The sequence below is a fragment of the Pan troglodytes genome, chromosome 11 (genome assembly GCF_028858775.2).
Source record: "Pan troglodytes isolate AG18354 chromosome 11, NHGRI_mPanTro3-v2.0_pri, whole genome shotgun sequence".
Lineage (NCBI taxonomy): Eukaryota > Metazoa > Chordata > Mammalia > Primates > Hominidae > Pan > Pan troglodytes.
The window spans coordinates 109,113,381-109,136,008 of NC_072409.2; the positions used below are offsets into that span (position 1 = coordinate 109,113,381).

The 22,628-nt window shown below is 40.6% G+C and overlaps 1 protein-coding gene across 27 annotated transcripts in view; it reads right to left on the reverse strand.

Annotated features, from left to right (window-relative positions):
- KDM4C (lysine demethylase 4C) overlaps positions 1 to 22,628 on the reverse strand; it is a 404,595-nt gene that overhangs the window by 336,202 nt on the left and 45,765 nt on the right. For 21 of the 27 annotated variants that reach the window (XR_010148777.1, XR_010148778.1, XR_010148776.1 and 18 more), the window contains exons 3-4: positions 19,399 to 19,574; positions 12,311 to 12,425 (exon numbers count right to left, since the gene is read on the reverse strand). Coding sequence is in view for 16 of the 27 variants with exons in the window: in XM_001144352.6 (XP_001144352.3) it covers positions 12,311 to 12,425; positions 19,399 to 19,574 (291 nt within the window). In the remaining 11 variants the exon portion in view is untranslated. The remainder of the gene's footprint in view (positions 1 to 12,310; positions 12,426 to 19,398; positions 19,575 to 22,628) is intronic. The other 6 variants (XM_063787998.1, XM_063787993.1, XM_063787997.1 and 3 more) reach the window with 2 other exon arrangements.

The window sequence follows — 22,628 nt, forward strand, 5'->3', positions numbered from 1 at the left end:
TGACCAACACAAGATCAGGAGCTGTCATACTCTCCCGCCTCCACCCACCCACATCCTTCATATTAGATTTATCTGCTTTCCTCTACCTGTGAAAACCATCCTGCCAATAAAAACAATAAAAATAAGATACATTTTCTTTTTTTTTCTTTTGAGATGGAGTTTCACTCTGTCGCCCAGGCTGGAGTGCAGTGGTGCGATCTCAGCTCATTGCAACCTCTACCTCCCAGGTTCAAGCAATTCTCCTGCCTCAGCTTCCCCAGTAGCTGGCACTACAGGTCCCTGCCACCATGCCTGGCTAATTTTTTGTATTTTTAGTAGAGACAGGGTTTCACCATGTTGACCAGGCTGGTCTTGAACTGCTGACCTCAGGTGATCCACCCACCTTGGCCTCCCAAAGTGCTGGGATCACAGGCATAAGCCACCGCGCTCGGCCAAATAAGATAAATTTTCAATCATCTTGTTGAAGAACATCTATCATCATGGGAAAGCATTCACAATGGGTCAAACAGAAGGGGGATAAAACTAGGTTCATTGTACCAAAAAAAATTATTTTATATGCAATTATGGAGCATTCATAGAGAAAAAAATGGAAGGAAATATACAAAACAGTTTTGACAGCTGTTTTCTCTGAATGCCAGGATTATGAATGATTTTCATTTTCTCTATGTAATACCTTCCCATATTTTTCATAAGTAATGTTTATATTAACAAAAAGGTAACTTTTACCTTAAAGTGGTGTAATTTATACTTATAGATTATCAAGAAAACTAAAAACAAAATGGAAAGAATAGGACACCAACCACCCATCCACCTAGTACAAGCATAGCAAAAAAAAAAAAAAAAAAACTTTTCCCCAGCTCAAGGAGAAATATATAAGACATTTATATTTTTTTGTATTAAGATTCTCCACAAGGCCAGGCACAGTAGCTCATGCCTGTAATCCCGTAACTTTGAGAGGCGGAGGCAGGAAGATCACTTGAAGCCAAGAGTTTGAGATCAGCCTGGGCAATATGGTGAAATCCCGTCTCTACAAAAACTACAAAAAATTAGCTGGGCATGGTGGCGCACACACGTACTCCCAGCTACTCAGTAGGCTGAGGTGGAAGGATCACCTGAGCCTGGGAGGTGGAGGGTGCAGTGAGCTGTGATTGTGACACTGCACTGCAGGCTGTGCAATGGAGTGAGACCTCGTCTTAAGAAAGAGAGAGAAATAAATAAAAAAAAGATTTGCCACAATATTTTTCAAACTGTTTTAAATTTTCTATCACTTTTCCATTAATAAATACCTGAAGATAACAAAAGCAATAGGCCAGCAAATTAATATTGAAGAAAAATCTTGGAGGTACAATTTATTTAAAATATTTTCTATATTTTGAGATGCAGAGACATGAGTTCACATGCTGTCCACTTGTAAAATTTTGCCTGGTTTATAAGACAAAACACAGGACATGATGTGCCCCAAAGAACTCCATGGCTTCCAGTTTGAGAACCACTGTCTCTGAAGGTGATTCGTTCTTTGAGAAACATATCAGGAATGCAGTTACCTGAAGGCCAATAAATAAAGATAGAACACAGTTACCTTGCCCTAAGATCTCTGCATCATCTATGTGCAATAGATAAGTCATCTTTTGCTATGTATCTTACAGAAGCAGTTGTCACGGTGTTTTCTGAGGACCACAGGAAGACACGCAGACCCTGTCAGAGGGTCTGTGACATCAAAACTATTTTCAAAATTATACCAGAACATTAATTAGTATTTGCCTTTTTCACTCTCATGAGTATAGAGTTTTCCAGAAGCTACAGGACATATGACTTTATAACAGATTAAATGTTGAAGCTGATATAAAAATCCAGCTATCTTTTTTTTTTTTTTTTTTTTTTGAGACCGAGTTTCACTCTGGTTGCCCAGGTTGGAGTGCAATGGCACTGTCTCAGCTCACTGCAACCTCTGCCTCTCGGATTTGAGCAATTCTCTTGACTCTGCCTCTCGGGTAGCTGGGACTACAGGTGCACGCCACCACCCCCGGCTAATTTTTTTGTATTTTTAGTAGAGATGGGGTTTCACCATGTTGGCCAGGCTGGTCTCGAACTCTTGACCTCAGGTGATCCACCCGCCTCGGCCTCCCCAAGTGCTGGGATTATGGGTGTGAGCCACCGTACCTGGCCACAATCTTCTATTGAGCTAGACATAAGAGATTTGAAAAATGTAAAATAATGTGACTCTTCCTACTAATTTTTTAATTGGGGAAATACAGTCACCTTTTCTTTTTCTGTCTGCTCCTCTCTACCCTATGGTCACCTTGTATAAAATAATGTATATTGATATATAATGGACTGTCTTAATGAATTAAATATTTTTTAAATATTCTCTTAATTTCTTTCTTTTTTTTTTTTTTTTTTTTTTTGAGACGGAGTCTTGCGTGAGCCACCACGCCCGGCCTTAATTTCTAATACAATAAAAAACAATAGATATAACCTCCTTAAATGAAAGTTATTTGAGGTTCACAATAATTATTACGATTGTAACAGGGCCTTAAGATGAAAGTTTGAGAACTACTGTCTTGGAGTAAAAGAGTTCAGAAAAATGCACACTGGGGAAGGTCACCTGAACCCTCTTCACCCTTCTCATCCGAAGCCCTCCCCAAGCCTCTTGCTGAAACCAGACCATCTTGCTGCAGTCTGTTATCAGATCACAATATTTTTCACAGCTATTTTTCCAATGCCATGCACTCATCAGACCCTATGCTAGAGACTGGAGCTAGAGAATACACGAGAAATGACACCTGTCACCAATGAACTCAGAGTCTACTGCAGAAAAAATAGCCACGAAAAGAAATACCACAAAAACAAATACAAGTAACCTTCACCCTCTGTTATCATTTTCCAAATATTTGCTACAATAATTTTTTTACCCAATATTCACTGTCCAAATCAAAGACTCTCTATGATGGTGTCCACCAACAGAACTGTTTCAGTTGGATACAAATCTAGGTCAGAGAATATAGTCTGCAGCTAAGTTGTATCTCAGATGTTTTCCCAAAAGGATTATTTCTAGTGCCCACATTAAGTGTATTGGCATTACTGCTGTCATCTTCCCATCAGTATGAGTGAAAATGTCGCCTGAAAACGTAGAAAAACCCGAGGAGAAAGTAAGTGAGCATATGAGACCTACAGAAGTCTACGAAGAGTTGGAAGTGATGGCGCATACTGAAGGAAGGAGGCCCATCAGATATTAACTTGACATGTCCCAATCTCTTCAACATAGCAGAGTTGCTCCTGAAGAGCTTCACCATGTGAGTCAAGATTTTGAAAAACTAGAGAAATTCCTTTTGCAGTAGACTCATAGCCATTCTCAGGGTAGGAGACCAATGATTATCTGGCTGGTCCAGGAGAGGGTGGGGGACACCTTTGGAGATCTGGAGGCAGCAGCAACGAAGGAGCAACGTGATTCAGTGAAGGAGCTAAGTTTCAAAGCAAGTGCAAAATGGTCTGAAAGATCCAACAACAGTGTGAGATAGCAGAAGTTGAAGGTGACAGGTAGGGCACCATCCCCTCACAGTGAAGTGTGGCTACCTTCCTCCAGTGACCTGCAGAAAACTATCATCAAAGATGGTTACACACACAGGAAATTCTCAGTCTTTATGAAATGCTATGCCATAGGTTTATTACAGAATCCAAAGGCTAAATTGCTCCATGGGTACTCTGACAGTGAGGATAAGCTACCCCCTTTTGGTGCAAAACATTGGTTCCAAGGGGCCACTGAAGACTGACCTGCATGTTATGCTATGAGGCATTTAAACTGGAAAGCCAGCACGATGCAGAATAGAGATGAGGATGAGAGGAGGAGCTATGTGTCACCGCTCAGCAAAGGGAAAACCTTGCAAAGACGACTTGAATACACACAATACACTGGAAGGTCCATCTAGGGTTATAGATTATGAAGGTAATAGCATCAGCAAAACATGTAGAACTTCACTTTATACCTCTATTTAATGAAGCATTACCACGAGAAGAATCATCATTATGCTACACAATAGGTATTGCTAGAAATGCAGCCCAAAATAGGACAGAACACAAACCTGATGATCCTTTGTCACTGTACTAACATAGGTAATGCTGATGTCTATTCTTAGCTCTCACACACAGAAAAAAAGAGATGTAGCTTTGCCTTCAAAGGTCGATGCAGGTGTACATGGCTACTGGCCATCTCAGCAATGTTATACCTTCTGTCTTTTCTACAGACATCTGCTGACTTGCAGGTCCTTTAGCCAAATCTTATTTTCTCTCGGTCCCTCTTTTATCTTTATCTTTGTGTGTTTGTTTTGTTTCCCGAAGAAACTCCCGTGCTGCTCCTAACAGAAGGCTGAGTATTTTAATGTAAAGGCAGTTAACAAAGGCTAATTAAAACTTCATCGGCAGACCAGCCCTTAGTGAAACATAACAAAAAAAAAATCCAGATCTTAAGTTCCTTATGTGTATGTACTGTTTCCAAAGAATCATCTAGGACTTACTCAGGACCAAAGATGGCTCTATTTCTAAGATCTTGTTTTAACTACAGAAGGTTCCTGAAATTACCAAACACTCCAATTTCTTTCTTGCAATGAATCAATGTAGTCAATTATATTAATCTCATCCTCCTGAGAACATTCCAATTTTATTTATATCCCATCTATCTCAAAAAGGATTTGTACAGCCTTCCCCAAGAACAAATAATTATCCCCCATATAAGGGGCTGACAAACATTTTCTGCAAAGAAACAGTAAATATATTAGGCTTTGAAGGCCATATAATCTGTCACAACTAAAGCACCTCTGCCACGGTAGCGCACAAATATATAATATGCAAATGAAAAAGACTGGGCTCCAAGAAAGCTTTATTACAAAAACCAGCAAAAGGCAGAACTTGACAGCCAAACCCTGCTCTTCAATATATACCCAAAGGCTGGATTCGCCCCATGCCTTTGAGAGTCTTGGTTTTTTGGTTTTAAAAATAATAACTTGCTTAAGTTGTGTTACTGTTGCCATAGCTTACTGTCCATGGTGTTCAGATTTTTTAGTGTAACCTAAGGAAATCAAGCTCTGAAAGCAGCAGCAGAATAAAAGAGGGGCCAGCCGGGCACAGCAGCTCATGCCTATAATCCCAGCACTTTGGGAGGCCAAGACAGGCAGATCACTTGAGGCCAGGAGTTAGAAACCAGTCTGGCCAACATGGCGAATCACGGTCTCTGCTAAAAATACAAAAATTAGACAGGTGTGATGGCATGCACCTGTAATCCCAGCTACTCGGGAGGCTAAGGCAGGAGAACTGCTTGAACCCGGGGGTGAAGGTTGAGACTGCGCCACTGCACTCCACCCTGTATGACAGAGCATACTCCATCTCAAAAAAAAAAGAATGAAAGAGAGGCTAAGACCTGACAAAGGGCTAATATCCAGAATCTACAAAGAACTCAAACAAATTTACAAGGAAAAAACAAACAACCCCATCAAAAAGTGGGCAAAGGATATGAACAGGCGCTTCTCAAAAGAAGACATCTATGCAGCCAACAGACACAAGAAAAAATGCTCATCATCACTGGTCATCAGAAAAATGCAAATCAAAACCACAATGAGATACTATCTCACACCAGTTAGAATGGCGATCATTAAAAAGTCAGGAAACAACAGATGCTGGAGAGGATGTGGAAAAATAGGAACGCTTTTACACTGTTGGTGGGAGTGTAAATTAGTTCAACCATTGTGGAAGACAGTGTGGTGATTCCTCAAGGATCTAGAACTAGAATTATCATTTGACCCAGCCATCTCATTACTGGGTATATACCCAAAGGATTATAAATCATGCTACTATAAAGACACATGCACACGTATGTTTACTGCTGCATTATTCACAACAGCAAAGACTTGGAACCAACCCAAATGTCCACCAATGATAGACTGGATTAAGAAAATGTGGCACATATACACCATGGAATACTACGTAGCCATAAAAAAGGATGAGTTCATGTCCTTTGCAGGGACATGGATGGAGCTGTAAACCATCATTACCAGCAAACTATCACAAGGACAGAAAACCAAACAACGCATGTTCTCACTCATAGGTGGGAATTGAACAATGAGATCACTTGGACACAGGGCAGAGAACATCACACACTGGGGCCTGTCGGGGGTTGGTGGGCTGGGGGAGGGATAGCATTAGGAGAAATATCTACTGTAAATGATGAGTTGATGGGTGCAGCAAACCAACATGGCACATGTATACCTATGTATCAAACCTGCACGTTGCACATGTATCCTAGAACTTAAAGTATTATCAAAAAAAAAAAGAGAGAGAGATCAAGACACAAGCCAGGGGATTTCCAGGCCCTCTCCCTCTTCTGTCAAGGATGACTATTCTGATCTAGTCCTTTAAAAACACCCTCACCCCTAATTCCTATGCTATATCCCAGCTGGATCAAAACTACCATGGCACCTTCTCTGCTCCTTAAAAGATTTGCCTGGGGCTAAGAGACAAAATTCAGACTCTGGAACAAAGCAGGTGGGGCTGCTGTGGGGCCATGGGTCAGATCCACGACCCAGGACCACAGCCCTGTCTCAGGCCCCTCTCCCATATCCCACTGCTGCTATTCGAGTTTTTCCTCACCCTCCTATGCTCCTGCTCAGCAAACAACCTGCAATTTCAGCAAAAATACTGACACTGTTAGGTGTGGTCTCACCCTTCAATTTACCTAGCTCTGGTCCCACCTTTCACTCTCTCCTTTCACTGGAACTTAGTCATCAAAGCCAAGTTCAGATGTCATCCCCACTCCAAAAAGTCTTACTTGAATGCAGGCCTGCTCATATTGCCTCTCCCGCAGGCTGCAAAGAGTCAAGCCCACTGCACCAACTGTCCCTCCACCCCACAAAGTCTATGAACTACTTGAGAAGCAGGATTCGTATCCATCTTTGCACCTTGCACAAATTACTTCTCTTATCTCCCCATACCCTCTCCAAGAACTCCCACCCCCACCAAAAAAAGGCTACGATTTTCTTACCATTCTTTTAAGATTAAGGGAAATAGCTACCACTAGAAATTCAAGGAAAAAGTAAACTGCAATTTGATGACTCTATAATTCGTTTCAAAATAATGCCATGAACCACGAGAAACCAGTTCTTGGTACAATTTAAATACTGAACTAAAGAATTAAACAATATAAAGATAAGACAGTCAACAGCAAAACAATCCATGGGCTTTTTAAATGCACATTCATTACAACGAAATTCAAACATTCCTGACAGTAAGCGATTATTACACTCACTCTACATCATGCCCTTTAATGCACTCTTTTCTTTTGTTATTCTTTGTCTACCTCAAGGGGGGTAAATACAAGTTATTTCTCATTTGTTGAATTTAGGTGTCTTGAGTGTGATTGGTTTTGTTTACCAGAAGCAGTTTACAACACTCCTCTCATGTCTTTCTTTATGCTACAAAAGCATGAAAATGTCAGTCCAACTCAGGAGCTGCTAAATGCTTCCACACAGCCTGCAGAAATTCTATAAAATACTGCCTTGTAGGTCCTACCAAAATGATAGATTCCCAGCTCTAAAACCTGTAAACGATGAGGATGTTTTAAAACTGCGTGTTTACAAACCAGTGGATTTTGTTCATTGGATTTTAATAACAAAAGTTACACAAATCTGAAGTTTAAAGTCAATGTTCCCTTGAAGAAATGCCAATGAGTAAATGGCTTTCAAACACAAGCAGTAAATTGATAAGCACTGCAAACCAAAGTCCATCAACCTCATCTTTACAGTCAATGCTTATGCTATTTCACTACCAAATACATACAGCTAATTCAGGACATTTTTGTATCAATTTTTCTGAAAATGTTCCCAAACATGCTGCTTCTAACTCTTAATTATATATACAAAAATAAGGGAACAAAAAGGTTAATTATCTTAAAAGGTGGTTAAAAAAAAAGAAAAAAAAACTTAAGATTGAGTTTTATTTTATTTTCAAGCACTCAGACATGCAACTTTCAGGCCAGGATCTGGATGACCCATCAGCTCAACCTTCTTCTCAGAAGCCTGAACATTTGCCAGGTTACAACGCACAGGAAGAAACTATGGAGAAAGTACAAAATACACCCATCAGCTCAGGGGCAATATGTAGTTGACAAAGACCTAGTTTTACATATTTCCACAACAATGAGACTGACTATGCATAATGACTTCTCTAATACTGGTGTGGGGGATAAGAGCGTGTCATGGCCCTTTTACTAGCCTCCCAACTTTGGAAAAGCACTTGACCCTCTCTGGGCCCCATGTTTTGTTAAGTGTAAAAGGCCAACAGTACTTAAGCTGCCTCACCCATTCCAATGGAAATCGCACAGAAGCTGGTTTAACAAGGCAAGATGCCACATTCCTTAAGGAAGCCTACTGGTAAGAGCATACAGATACGGGACCGACACAAATGCTTTCAATATGCCCACTCCCATCTGCCCACATCCCTCACCATCAATTTCCTACATGTCCTACTTGCTGCCACACCCTTCCCAGACAATTGCTCTAAGCACTAGAACCTGCTCTTGGCCTCTCTCTGAGCCCTCACCTTTATCACACATGTGCATAACTTGCCCCTGCCTATGGGCAACATCTAATGACTTGCCCACAACATCTAAACTTACATTTAGCTCATAAGAAATTTATTATTGCTAAAGAATAAATCAGCAAACAATACACTTGAAACTGAAACGAACAAAAATCCACCATTTAATACAAGGTACGATTTGAAATTGGTAGTCTAGATGTGGCTTGTGCTAAAAGAAACTCAAATGATCCTTCTGGAAAGCAATATTGGAAATGCTTCAAAAGCCAAAAAACTGTAAAAACCTTCTCAACTCTTTGGTGGTAAACATGAACACGCATGCAATCACAGGCATGCATATATACATACACTCACATAAAACAAAGACCAAAAGGAAATCATAAAAAGGATATTCCTGGGCAGGGTGCGGTGGCTCACACCTGTAATCCCAGCACTTTGGAAGGCTGAGGTAGGCAGATCACAAGGTCAGGAGATCGAGACCAACCTGGCCAAGATGGTGAAACCCCGTCTCTACTAAAAATACAAAAATTAGCTGGGCATGGTGGCACGTGCCTGTAATCCCAGCTACTCGGGAGGCTGTGGCAGGAGAATAGCTTAAACCAAGGAGTCAGAGGTTGCAGTGAGCCAAGATAGCGCCACTGCACTCCAGCCTGGGCTACAGAGTGAGACTCTGTCTCCAAAAAAAAAAAAAAAAAAAAAAAAGGTTATTCCTGTTTGATAACCTTATGAGCAATTTTTTATTCTCTTCTTCACGTTTTTCTGTATTTTTCCATTTTCCTACATGTACATATACTACTTTAATAAACAATACATTCTCAACATAGAGATTACTTATACTAGTAAAAATTCAGATGCAGAATGAGGAAAGGCTATTTTTTTAACTTTTATTTTTACTATTTCAAACATATACGTATTTAAAACACCAGTCTGTCAACTAGCTTCAATTATAAATATTTTGCTGGGCTGGGCACAGTGGCTCACACCTGTAATCCCAACACTTTGGGAAGCAGAAGAGGGAGGATCGCTTGAGCCCAGGAGTTTGAGACCAGCGTGGGCAACATAGGAAGACCCTGTCTTTACAAAAAACATTTTAAAAATTAGCTAGGCATGGTGGCGCCTGCAGGTAGTCCCAGCTGCATAGGAGGTGGAGGCAGGAAGACTGCTTGAACCCAGGAGGTCAAGGCTGCAGTGAGCCGTGATCATGCCATTGCATGCCAACCTGGGTGACAGAACAAGACTGTCGCAAAAAAAAAAAAGTGTGGGGGGGTGGCAGGGGGAGGGGCCAATCTTCTTTCATCTATATCCATTCAACTTTATTTTCTTAAGTAACTGAAAAACAAATCCCAACCCTCGTGTTATTTCAATCATATATCCTTCAATATGCATCTTTAATTGATAAACTAAGAAAATTACATAGCCATCATTCCATCCAATATGACAATTCTACAATATCATATAATATCTTCAAAAATAAGAATGGTCTTTGAAATAACAGTGTTCAGCAATTAAAAATTCATATTTGAAATTGTGCTACTACCTCATACGCAGGATATATAAAGAAGTATAAACCAAGAAGAATCACTAAAACCACAGAAAAGGGAACTTAAGCCAAAAAAAAAAGAAAAAGAAAAGCATGACAAAAAAGAAAAGTGTATAAGAGACTTCACTAAAGGGGAAATCCAAACACTCAGTGAACATAAGGGGAAAAAATCATAATGCAACTTAAAACCAAAAGATACGACTACACACACCAACAGAATGGCTAAAATTAAAGAAATGACAATATCGAGTGTCAGGGAGGATGTGGGGCAAAGGAAACTTGAAAACATTGCTATAGGAAGTGTAAGCTGGAAAAAACGTTTTCTTCTAAAGCTAACCATGTATATATAATGTATATAAGAAGGTATAAGGTATGAAGTATAAGAAGACAGACATAAAAGAATGTACGCTGAATGATTCTAGTTATATAAAATTCAGAAACAGGCCACACTGAGCTGTACTGTTAAACAAAAGAAGAAAATGATTACCTTCAAGTCAGAATATCTAGTTACCTTTGGAGGAAAAGGGGAGCCTATAGTAGGTAATAGGGCAGGTAAGGGAATTCTACGGTGCTGGTAATGTTTTCCTCAGTGTCAGAAATGGTACACAGGTGTTCACTTTACAATAATTCATAAAGCTCTAGGTTTATGTTCTATGCACTTTCTAGCTTGTTTTATATTTCAAAATAAAAAAGGTTTTAAAATAATATAATAATGGAATTAAGGCAAGGATTATGAATGAATGCCATAGATGCCAAATCCACTGAATGAAAGGCTGTTGGGGACACATAGTCAGCTAATATTTGAGTATACCCCATAGATCACTTATTAGTTACAACGGGGAATCCTTGACTGAATCCTTAAAGGAGGGCGGGGGGACAGTTATAACATTACTGGGAAAATTTGAATATGGTCTATACACTAGATAATATTATATAAATGTTAAACTCTCTTGTCATTAAAAGATACATGCTTATATAATTCAGGGTGAACTATCGTGATGCCTGCATCATACATCAAAGACAGAAAGACAGACAGATAGAAACAGAGATAAAGAGACACAAAGAAACATTAAGCAAATGTGGCAAAATATTAACTATAGATCAAGTATCCCTTACCCATAATGCTTGGGCCCAGAGGTATTTCAGATGTCAGATTTTTCCCCATTTTGGAGTATTTGCATTATACTTACAGGTTGAGCATCCCTTCCAAAATGCTCCAAAATCCCAAACTTTCTGAGTTTCAACACGATGCTCAAAGGTCATGCTCAAAGGAAATGCTCACTGGTGCATTTTGGATTTTGGATTTCTGGATGAGGGATGCTTAACCTGTACTGGTGAACCTAAGTGAATGGTATCCAGGTGTGTATTGCACTAGTTCCACCTTTCAGTAGATAAGAAATTTTTCGAAAGAAAATAATGGGCCAGGCCTGGTGGTTCACACCTCTAATCCCAGCACTTTAGGAGGCCGAGGCAGTTAGATCTCTTGAGCTCAGGAGTTCAAGACCAGCCTGGGCAATATACTGAGACCCTGTATGTTTTGAAATAAAAATTTCAAGAAATAATAAATTAAAAAAGAAAATAATGAGAGAGGGCATAGAAGGCTTCAAAAGACAAAGAACTTTTAGAATTAGGGTTTTAAAATATCAGGAAAAGGCAAAAAGAATTAGAATATAACCAATGAATTACGCCCCCATTAAAATGGCTAGACTGTAATAACATGTACTTTTTTAAAAAAAGAAAAAAATTATTACAATTTGTCTGTGAAAAAAAGGACAATATGAGCTTGTTCAAATATAACTTTTTTTTAATGATTGAGGGAAAGTACTGGAAAAATATATCTAAAATACTGCTTCTGCTTTAAGGTGTCAGTATGATGCATCATATTTCCTGTTTTCCAAACATTTTTATAATGTATTTTTGCTTTAAAAAGTTTTAATGTAATGAAAAGATCAGCCAGATAACCACATACCATGTTACTACTGAACAATTTCAGGTATTTGTACAATTATCTAGCTTCAGTTTGAAAAATACCAGCAGCAGAAATCCTACTGATGAATATTTCCTGTTGTCCTTTCAGGAATTATGGATCACCCAAAAGCACAACAAAAGAACACTTCTAAACTGCTTAAATGGTAACAAAACTGTCACATCCAATGATCTTTACAAAACTCACTGTAAATATGAATGTACCTCATCATATATGCTCCCATTAATATCTGCACCATAGATAGGTGCCACAAAAGTTAAGTTCTTCCAGTACTTGCGCTCCAAATCTTCGTAATCCAAGTATCTTGGAGTACAATATCTGTAAAAGGTAGATGACAAAAATGTACAAACCAGTAAGTCAGTTTTAGGGTTTTTCCCATCAAATTGATTTAAATCACTTTCTAAAACAAAATCCTACCAAAACGAAAATACTGCATGTTGTCAATTCTAACAAGTAAACATATAAACTGATTAACATAGCTATCTGAATAGTCTTAAGATTGCTGAATACTCAATATTACTTTACATTTTATTAGAAAACTACTTTCACGAAAACAACAATAGAAGCAGAAAAGCAGTTTAAAAGTCATTATTTCAGCTTTCAAAGTATTTTTAAAATCTTTAATCAACTATACTATGCTAAGAAATTTTACATATTTATATAAAAATGACATAACACTTAGAGAAACACTGACAAACAATAATCTCGCTAAAAATCCAAGAAAGTAAAGTTAAAATAAGATATTTTGCAGTTATTATATTGGTAAATGCTGAATATATTAATGGCAAGAAAATAATGACACCTCTTAGACAACTAGAGTGGGAATATAAGCTGGCAAAACCATTCCAGCATATAATTTTTCTAAACATATAAAAAGCTTTTTAAAAATTGACATATCTGACCCAAAATCTAAATGTAGAAATTCACCCTAACAACAGAGAGATGTGTACAATAACAGTTGACCCAGGATGTTTGCTGCAGCATTAATTGAAAATACAAGTTTATATCCATCAACTAGTAATTAGCTAAAAAAATACAGAATATAAAACAAGATAGCTCTTTCAAGATACTGACATCAAATTCTATCCACAGTGAATAAATCAGGTTACATAATAGTGTGTATACTATATCCTATTTACAGTTTAAAAAACCTGTAATTGTATATTAAGTCATTAGAAAGAAATGTACACCAAATTATTAATGGTTATCTCTCACATAGAAATTACAGAAAAGCACTTACTTCTCTGTATTATTAGGAATTTGAACAATAATCTCACCACATAAAAGGAATACCAATGTTTCTTCAGGAAGAAAATAAGCAAAGAAAAAAACAAATGAGAATATAATGAAGCGAAGTTAAAAAGGTATTTAGCAGTAGTAGAATCCCTATAAAGCATATTGGACATTTTAGATTGACTACAGAATAACCGACATCTACACTCACTATACTGGGGACCCCAAACTAGTTATCTGTGTAACAAGAATACCAAATAACGGAACAACTGTATTCAAAATACCAAACAACTTAATTTAACAACTGTATTTAAAACATAGAACAATCTGAATTTACCCAGAACACTAGAATATAAAGCACAGTCAAAAATAAAAAGGATGGGCACGCGATGGGCATGGTGGCTGTAATCCCAGCACTTTGGGAGCCCAAGGCAGGAAGATCATTTGAGCTCAGGAGTTCAAGGTATGCCTAGGTAGTGAGACCCTCTATTTTCTAAAGAATTAAAAATTATTTTTTTTTATGTTTTTCTTTTGTTTTGTTTTGAGACGGTCTCACTCTTGTTGCCCAGGCTGGAGTACAGTGGCACGATCTCGGCTCACTGAAACCTCCGCCTCCCAGGTTCAAGGGATTCTCCTGCCTCAGCCTCCCCAGTAGCTGGGATTACAAGCATGCACCACCATGCCTGGCTAATTTTGTATTTTTAGTAGAGACGGGGTTTCTCCATGTTGGTCAGGCTGGTCTCGAACTCCCAACCTCAGGTGATCCGCCTGCATCGGCCTCCCAACTCCTGGGATTTGCAGGCGTGAGCCACCGCACCCAGCCTTAAAAATGTTTTTAATAAAAAGGATTAGCATGAAAGCACCATTAATCTGTCATCATTCCACCACTTCTGCTAGTAGGTTCCAGTAGTATCGGGAATTCCAGGCACAAGCTAAGCAAGCTAACTAAAGATCAGAGTCAGGTGACAGAGACAGGTGTACATCCCTGTTTCCCGGAGAAGGGGTCCCCAATCCCCAGTATGGGTCTGCAGCCTGTTAGGAACAGGGATGCATAGGAGGTCAGTGGCAGGTGAGCATTACTGCCTGAGTTCCACCTCCTGTCAGATCAGTGGCATTAGATTCTCATAGGAGTATGAACCCTGTTGTGAACTGTGCATGTGAGGGGTCTAGGCTGCACACTCCTTATGAGAACCTAATGCCTGGTGATCTGAGGTAGGACAGTTTCATCCCGAAACCATCCCACCACTCCCATCCATAGAAAAATTATCTTCCACAAAACCAGTCCCTTGCCAAAAAGGTTGGGGACCACTGCCCCAAAACACAGAGTGATCAGAAAGGAGAAGATAGCAGAGACGCTGTTTATTAGGACTTCTACAGAAACCTCCAAGATTTTTGGAAATTGAAGCCCTAATCTGCTTTACACCTATACCAAGACCAATCTATCACTATGTACTCAATCAGTAACAACTTTTTTTTTTTTTTTTTGAGAGTCTTGTTCTGTCACCCAGGCTGGAGTGCAGTGGCATGATCTCGGCTCAATGCAACCTCCGCCTCCTGGGTTCAAGCGATTCTCCTGCCTCAGCCTCCCGAGTAGCTGGAATTACAGGCATGTGCAGTATCAATTTTTTAAAACTCATAACTCTAAGAGAGAAAGATAAAGTTTGGTATTGTCCATTGAAGTTAAATTCTAAAATCCTTAAATATATTAAACAAATATTAATTCTAAACAAAATAAATGACTTGGCTAGTAACTGATCAGAGTCCTTCCTAATGGACTGTCCTTCCTAATGGACAATCACAGCTATTCCACAAATCCAGTGTAAATTTGCCCGATACTGATTCAACCATATCTTCTTACCCAGAACCTCTCACTCATTGCAGTACAGTTCTTAAGAGGTGAGTTCCAGGGTCAGGCTACACATGTTTAAACTCAGGCTTCCATTCATAAGCCACAAAACCCTAGACACGGGGCTGAATTTCTCTGGAACTCAGTTATTCTTCTAAAAAATAGGGATAAAAACAGGAAGCTTGTTGTGAGGGCTCCATCAGATAATTATGGAAAGCACTTGGCTCTGTGCCTAGAGGAAAGTACACATCAGTAATGTGATTCATATTACCTACCATTACAAATTTTTATATTAGAGTTATATCGGAAATCTCTAGGTTTTCTTTGGACTACATTGCATTATCAACCAAATGAGCATGTCATCTTCTCTACTGCTAAGACTGAGTACATTACAGACGGGATACAATGTCAGGTCAGGTGCTAAAGAAAAACAGATGAATGGAAAGATCCCAGCACTTTGGGAGGCCGAGGTGGGCGGATCAGAGGTCAGGAGTTAGAGACCAGCCTGGCCAACATGGTGAAACCCCATCCCCATTAAAATACAAAAAACTTAGCCAGGCATGGTGGCACGCACCTGTGGTCCCAGCTGCTCGGGAGGCTGAGGCAGGAGAATCACTTGAACCCAGCAGGCGGAGGTTGCAGTGAGCCGAGATCATACCACTGCACTCCATCCTGGGCAACAGAGCAAGACTCTGTCTCAGAAAAAAAAAGACAGCCCAGCAGAAAACCTCTTGTCTCCAACAAAAATTAATCTCCTAACATGACCATTCCACAACCAGGTGATCCTGGCACAGCTCTGTGTTGACAAGTAAGAGCATTGGTTCTTGAGGCTTAGAAATCCATTTCCTTGGCATTTGAAATAAATTTCTACATGAAACTGGCAGAAGAAATACAAAAAATATGAATTTCAAAAGTTGTTTAACATTACAACAATTATAATGAAACTAGTCCAAATCAAAAGACCAATTAACTTTATTTATTTATTTATTTGGAGACAGGGTCTTGCTCTGTCACCCAGGCTCGGGGGCAATGGTGCAATCACAACTCACTGAAGCCTCGGCCTCCCAGGCTCAAGTAATCCTCCTGCCTCAGCCTCCCGAGTAGCTGGGACTACAGACACATGCCACCATGCATGGCTAATTTTTTATTTTTTGTAGAGACAGGGTCTCACTTTGTTGACCAGGCTGGTCCGGAAACTCCTGGCTCAAGCAATCCTCCCACTTCAGCCTCCCAAAGTGTTGGGACTACAGGCGTGAACCACTGTATCCAGCGTAAATTAACTTCAAAAGAAATAAAATTAAAGCTAGAAATAATTTTTCAAATAATTTCCCATAATGGTTACATTTTACAACTAAAAAAAAAACCAAAAATTTTTAAAACCATCTCTAAACCCCAGAATGTCAAGAAATGTATATTCTGTTAATAAGTAAATCTTTACAATTTGCCTAAAAATGTATACCATTTTAAGTGGATTTTAGTTTTTATAACACTATTTATTCATTTGAAAAAGCACCTACCATATCCCAGATACTATACCAAGCACTGTGTACACAGTGATACACCAAACAATGTCACCTGAATGGCTATCTTCAGAAAGAGTAAATCTACAACCAAGTCAGTAGAGTAATAATTTAACAGAGATATGTATAAAATGTGTACTCAGTAAAATTATCTTGAAGTAGAAAACCGATAACATGCTGAAATAATCAAATGGGCTAGAGAGGATGATCCAAGTTTCTTTATAACAAGTGAAGAAAGAACTTCAAGGCTCAAGTCTTAATATTTTGAATTGCCAAGTAATACTAACAATGAATTGCCTCTTAGAGTTAAAGTTATATATGGCTATATTTGAAATTTTATTTATTTTTTTCAAGACAAGGTCTCGCTCTGTCACCCAGGCTGGAGTACAACGGTGCAATCACGACTCACTGTAGCATCAACCTCCCAGGCTCAAGCAATCCTCAGCCTCCTGAGTACCTGAGACTACAGGCACATACCACCTGCCTGGCTAATTTTTGTATTTGTTGTAGAGACTGGATTTTGCCATGTTATCCAGCTGGTCTCGAACTCCTGGGTTCAAGCATTCCACCTACCTCGGCTTCCCAAAGTGCTGGGATTACAAGTGTGAGCCACCACATCCAGCCTATTTTTGAAACTGTAAATAAGCACATATTACTTTTGTAACTGGTAGAAATGTTTCTGACCATCCTTCAAAATCCATCTCAATAGTGCCTACAAAATGAAATTACCCATTCCTTATGAACAACCACAGAAGCCTTGTATTCCTTTGAAACCTCATAGCACTTTGTACCTTTCCTATGGCAGTTATGACAATTATCAAGAGTATTAACAATAGTTTTTAGTAAGTATCCCTTGAAATATCAAAGGAGCCAAGCAGAGTTACTACTCAATGACCTAACCTATTAAATTAACACTTTAAGAGAGACACTGTAAATGGGTACTAAAACACAGTAACAGAAAACAGTCAATAGTTTATACTCGTAAACAGGTTTAATTGCCTCTGCAATCTTGTTTCAACAGCATTGCACTTATAAAAGAATTCTGGAAGAGTTCGAAAGAAAATGCTTCCAATCTTTGTTGAAAGTTTCATGTTCTCGATTAATAAGATCTGAAAGAATAAAACTCTATTAATACTGACCCAAAAAATTCAAAAGAAATGATTCAAATTATATCAAACATAAAATTTTCAATTTCTTTGGAATAGCCAGAATGTTCCACAGTAGGAATTTAACATGCAGAAATAAGAGTCTTCAAGTAGCATCATGTGCTTACAATGTCAAATATAATTTTTTTAAAGGAAGATACCTAAATTCATCCAAAGTCTTAATCTCATTCACACCCATCCAGGGAATTTGGAAACTATGATTTCTCGTTGGTCTTTCAGGTTTTGTTTTATTTTGTTTTTGTAAGATTTATGCTTTCATCTGGGGCCTTAATTATCATATCAGAATTTTTTAGAAGAAGTTTAATAATAATAATTGTGACAACATTTAAATATGCCCACAAATTCATTGACACTCCTCCCTTCAAGAAGTAGAGCTTCATTCTCCTCCCCTTGAGTGTAGGCTAGCTACACTTAACAACTGGCTTGTAACAAACAGAATATGGCAGACGTGACAGTGTGTCACTTCTGAAATAGGGCAAGGAAAGACATGTGGCTTCCTTCTTGCTATCTCTCTCGGATCAGTTGCTCTGGGAGAAGCCAGCTGCCATGACATGAAGAGCAGTCCATATGACAAGGAACTGAGGACCCCATCAAAAGCCATGAAAGGGGAGCACTCTTGTAAGAGAATCTTCCAGCCACAATTAAATGCTCAGATGACTGTAGCCCAGCCAACATGCTAACTGCAACCTCATGAGACCCTGAGGCAGAATCTGAAGGTCAGATTCCTGACCTTCAGAAATTATGGGTTGGTTTAAGCAGCTAAGATTTGGGATAATTTATTTATTTTTTATTTTTTATTTTTTTTGAGACGGAGTTTCACTCTTGTTGCCCAGGCTGGAGTGCAATGGCGTGATCTCGGCTCACTGCAACCTCTGTCTCCCAGGTTCAAGCAATTCTCCTGCCTCAGCCTCCTGAGTAGCTGGGATTACAGGCACGTGCCACCACACATGGTTAATTTTGTAGTTTTAGTGGAGACAAGGTTTCTCCATGTTGATCAGACTGGTCTTGAACTCCCGACCTCAGGTGATCCGCCCACGTCGGCCTCCCAAAGTACTGGGATTACAGGCATGAACCACCGTGCCTGGCCAATTTGGGATAATTTGTTACACAGCAATAAATAACTAATGCAATGGTGGCCTTTCAAGTCATTCAAGGTTTGCTTTTAAAAGTACTAATCTTCTAATACATATAAATCATTTAAGGCTTAAACATTATCAAACACACACCAAAAAAACTGCCCAACAAACATGAATCATGTGTAGATTCGAAAACTCATGGCAACTATAGGATAAGAAGTTCCACTTATAACTACTAGGAATGAGATAATAAAATAAAGAGCAATTTCTTTAAGTCAAATGTTCAGGCAACCACCTAAAGAACAGAAAATAGAAACAGTTCAATGAAGGGTGAAAAATTGCATGGGAGACTCCTGCTTTTCATTTATAAGCTCCTCTGTCTACTTTGTTTCTTAACATATTTACATAAATCTCTGAAGGAAACAGAAATAGCAAACTGATTCTACTCACTTGCCACTGTTGGCCAGCTGCCTGAACTCCTTCACAGTCATCGCTTTTTTCTGGATGTTGTACTGAGTGAACAGTCCTGACTGCCCTGTGACCATCTGCTGAATTGGTGCTGGAATGAGCAAATTATCAATGTCATCATAGCACTGTCTTGGCTTCCACTCCTTAGGAGGAATCACCTAAAAATAAAATAATGAAATAAAATATCATCTTGAAAATACTCCAAGTAATTTAGCTTCTAAGTATTCTGATAAACTACAACTGAACAATTTCTCAGTATCTCTATGACAAATGTGTAAAAAAAAAAAGATGAATATTTGCAATAAAGCAATATGATGCTATTCAATAGCAAAATTTATTGAGTACTCACTATCCCAAACACTGTACTTGTATTAAACTCATTTTGAGTAGGTACTATTAACATCTTGATTTTAAAGATAAAATTGAAAGACACACAGAAGTAAAATAATTTGAAGTTAAAATGGCTAAAGACTACTTGAGCTGAAATTCTAATTAAAACAGTTTGAATTCACACTGAGCGATTATGTTAACCTGCCTCTCAATAGATGAAATTGGCAGGGCGCAGTGGCTCACACCTGTAATTCCAGCACTTTGGGAGGCTGAGGCAGGCGGATCACCAAGTCAGGAGTTCAACACCAACCTGGATAACATGGTGAAACCCCGCCTCTACTAAAAATACAAAAATTAGCCGGGCGTGGTGGCACGCACCTGTAGTCCCAGCTACTCAGGAGGCTGAGGCAGGAGAATCGCTTGAACCCAGGAGGCAGGGGCTGCAGTGAGCTGAGATCGCGCCACTGCACTCCAGCCTGGGTGACAGAGCGAGACTCTGTCTCAGGAAAAACAAAAAAAGACGAAATTGTTTACATAAATAATTTCTTCCCCAAAGAAGTTCATCTTTATTGAATATGATCTAAGTACCTATGTGCTGTTTATATTATTATGAGAAAAATAAGTAAATAGTCAACATTATATTCTTTTTTTTTTTTTAACATGACTTTGACTTTATTTCGTGAATGAAACATTTGTTCCCATCCCATCTAGCGTTCCTTACAAAGTCCTATTCCATTCATTTCACACTGGAAGGCAGGCACTATGCCCAATCTCTCTATCCTAATTCTTTTTTTTTTTTTTTTTTTTTTTTTATTGATCATTCTTGGGTGTTTCTCGCAGAGGGGGATTTGGCAGGGTCATAGGACAATAGTGGAGGGAAGGTCAGCAGATACACAAGTGAACAAAGGTCTCTGGTTTTCCTAGGCAGAGTGTTTGTGTCCCTGGGTACTTGAGATTAGGGAGTGGTGATGACTCTTAACGAGCATGCTGCCTTCAAGCATCTGTTTAAAAAAGCACATCTTGCACCGCCCTTAATCCATTTAACCCTGAGTGGACACAGCACATGTTTCAGAGAGCACAGGGTTGGGGGTAAGGTCATAGATCAACAGGATCCCAAGGCAGAAGAATTTTTCTTAGTACAGAACAAAATGAAAAGTCTCCCATGTCTACTTCTTTCTACACAGACACAGCAACCATCCGATTTCTCAATCTTTTCCCCACCTTTCCCCCTTTTCTATTCCACAAAACCGCCATTGTCATCATGGCCCGTTCTCAATGAGCTGTTGAGTACACCTCCCAAACGGGGTGGTGGCCGGGCAGAGGGGCTCCTCACATCCCAGTAGGGGCGGCCGGGCAGAGGCGCCCCCCACCTCCCGGACGGGGCGGCTGGCGGGGCGGGGGGCTGACCCCCCACCTCCCTCCCGGACGGGGCGGCTGGCCGGGCGGAGACGCTCCTCACTTCCCAGACGGAGTGGCAGCCGGGTGGAGGGTCTCCTCACTTCTCAGACGGGGCAGCTGCCAGGCGGAGGGTCTCCTCACTTCTCAGACGGGGCGGCCGGGCCGAGGCACTCCTCACATCCCAGACGGGGCGGCGGGGCAGAGGCTCTCCCCACATCTCAGACGATGGGCAGCCGGGCAGAGACGCTCCTCACTTCCTTGATGGGATGGCGGCCGGAAGGAGGCGCTCCTCACTTCCTAGATGGGATGGCGGCCGGAAGGAGGCGCTCCTCACTTCCTAGATGGGATGGCGGCCGGAAAGAGGCGCTCCTCACTTCCTAGATGGGATGGTGGCCGGGAGGACGCGCTCCTCACTTCCTAGGTGGGATGGCGGCCGGGCAGAGAAGCTCCTCACTTTCCAGACTGGGCAGCCAGGCAGAGGGGCTCCTCACATCCCAGACCATGGGCGGCCAGGCAGAGACGCTCCTCACTTCCCAGACGGGGTGGCGGCGGGGCAGAGGCTGCAATCTCGGCACTTTGGGAGGCCAGGGCAGGCGGCTGGGAGGTGGAGGTTGTAGCGAGCCGAGATCACGCCACTGCCCTCCAGCCTGGGCACCATTGAGCACTGAGTGAACGAGACTCCGTCTGCAATCCCGGCACCTCGGGAGGCCGAGGCTGGCGGATCACTCGCGGTTAGGAGCTGGAGACCAGCCCGGCCAACACAGCGAAACCCCGTCTCCACCAAAAAAATACAAAAACCAGTCAGGCATGGCGGCGCGCGCCTGCAATCGCAGGCACTCGGCAGGCTGAGGCAGGAGAATCGGGCAGGGAGGTTGCAGTGAGCCGAGATGGCAGCAGCACAGTCCAGCTTCGACTCGCCATGAGAGGGAGACCGTGGAAAGAGAGGGAGAGGGAGACCGAGAGGGAGACAGGAGACGAGGGGAGAGGGGAGAGGGAGAGGTATATTCTTTTTTTTTTTTTTTTTTTTTTTGAGACGGAGTCTCACTCTGTTACTCGGGCTGGGGAGCAGTGGCACGATCTCAGCTCACTGCAACCTCCGCTTCCCTGGGTTCAAGCGATTCTCCCACCTCAGGCTCCCGAGTAGCCAGGATTACAGGCGCCTGCCACCATGCCCAGCTAATTTTTGTATTTTTAGTAGAGACAGGGTTTCACCATCATGGCCAGGATGGTCTTGAACTCCTGACCTCATGATCCACCAGTCTCGGCCTCCCAAATTGTTGGGATTACAGGCGTGAGCCACCACGCCCGGCCAACATTATATTCTTTATAGACTTCTCACACAATATGGCGACAGCACAGCGGTATGCTAGTAGATCTTTAATAAGCAGCTTTCCAGAAAGGGGGAGGAAACCTTGATTTGTAGCTTTTACCTGTTTCCATGGCATAATACTCCCACCATGGCCAATCTGAACCTACCAACGTGA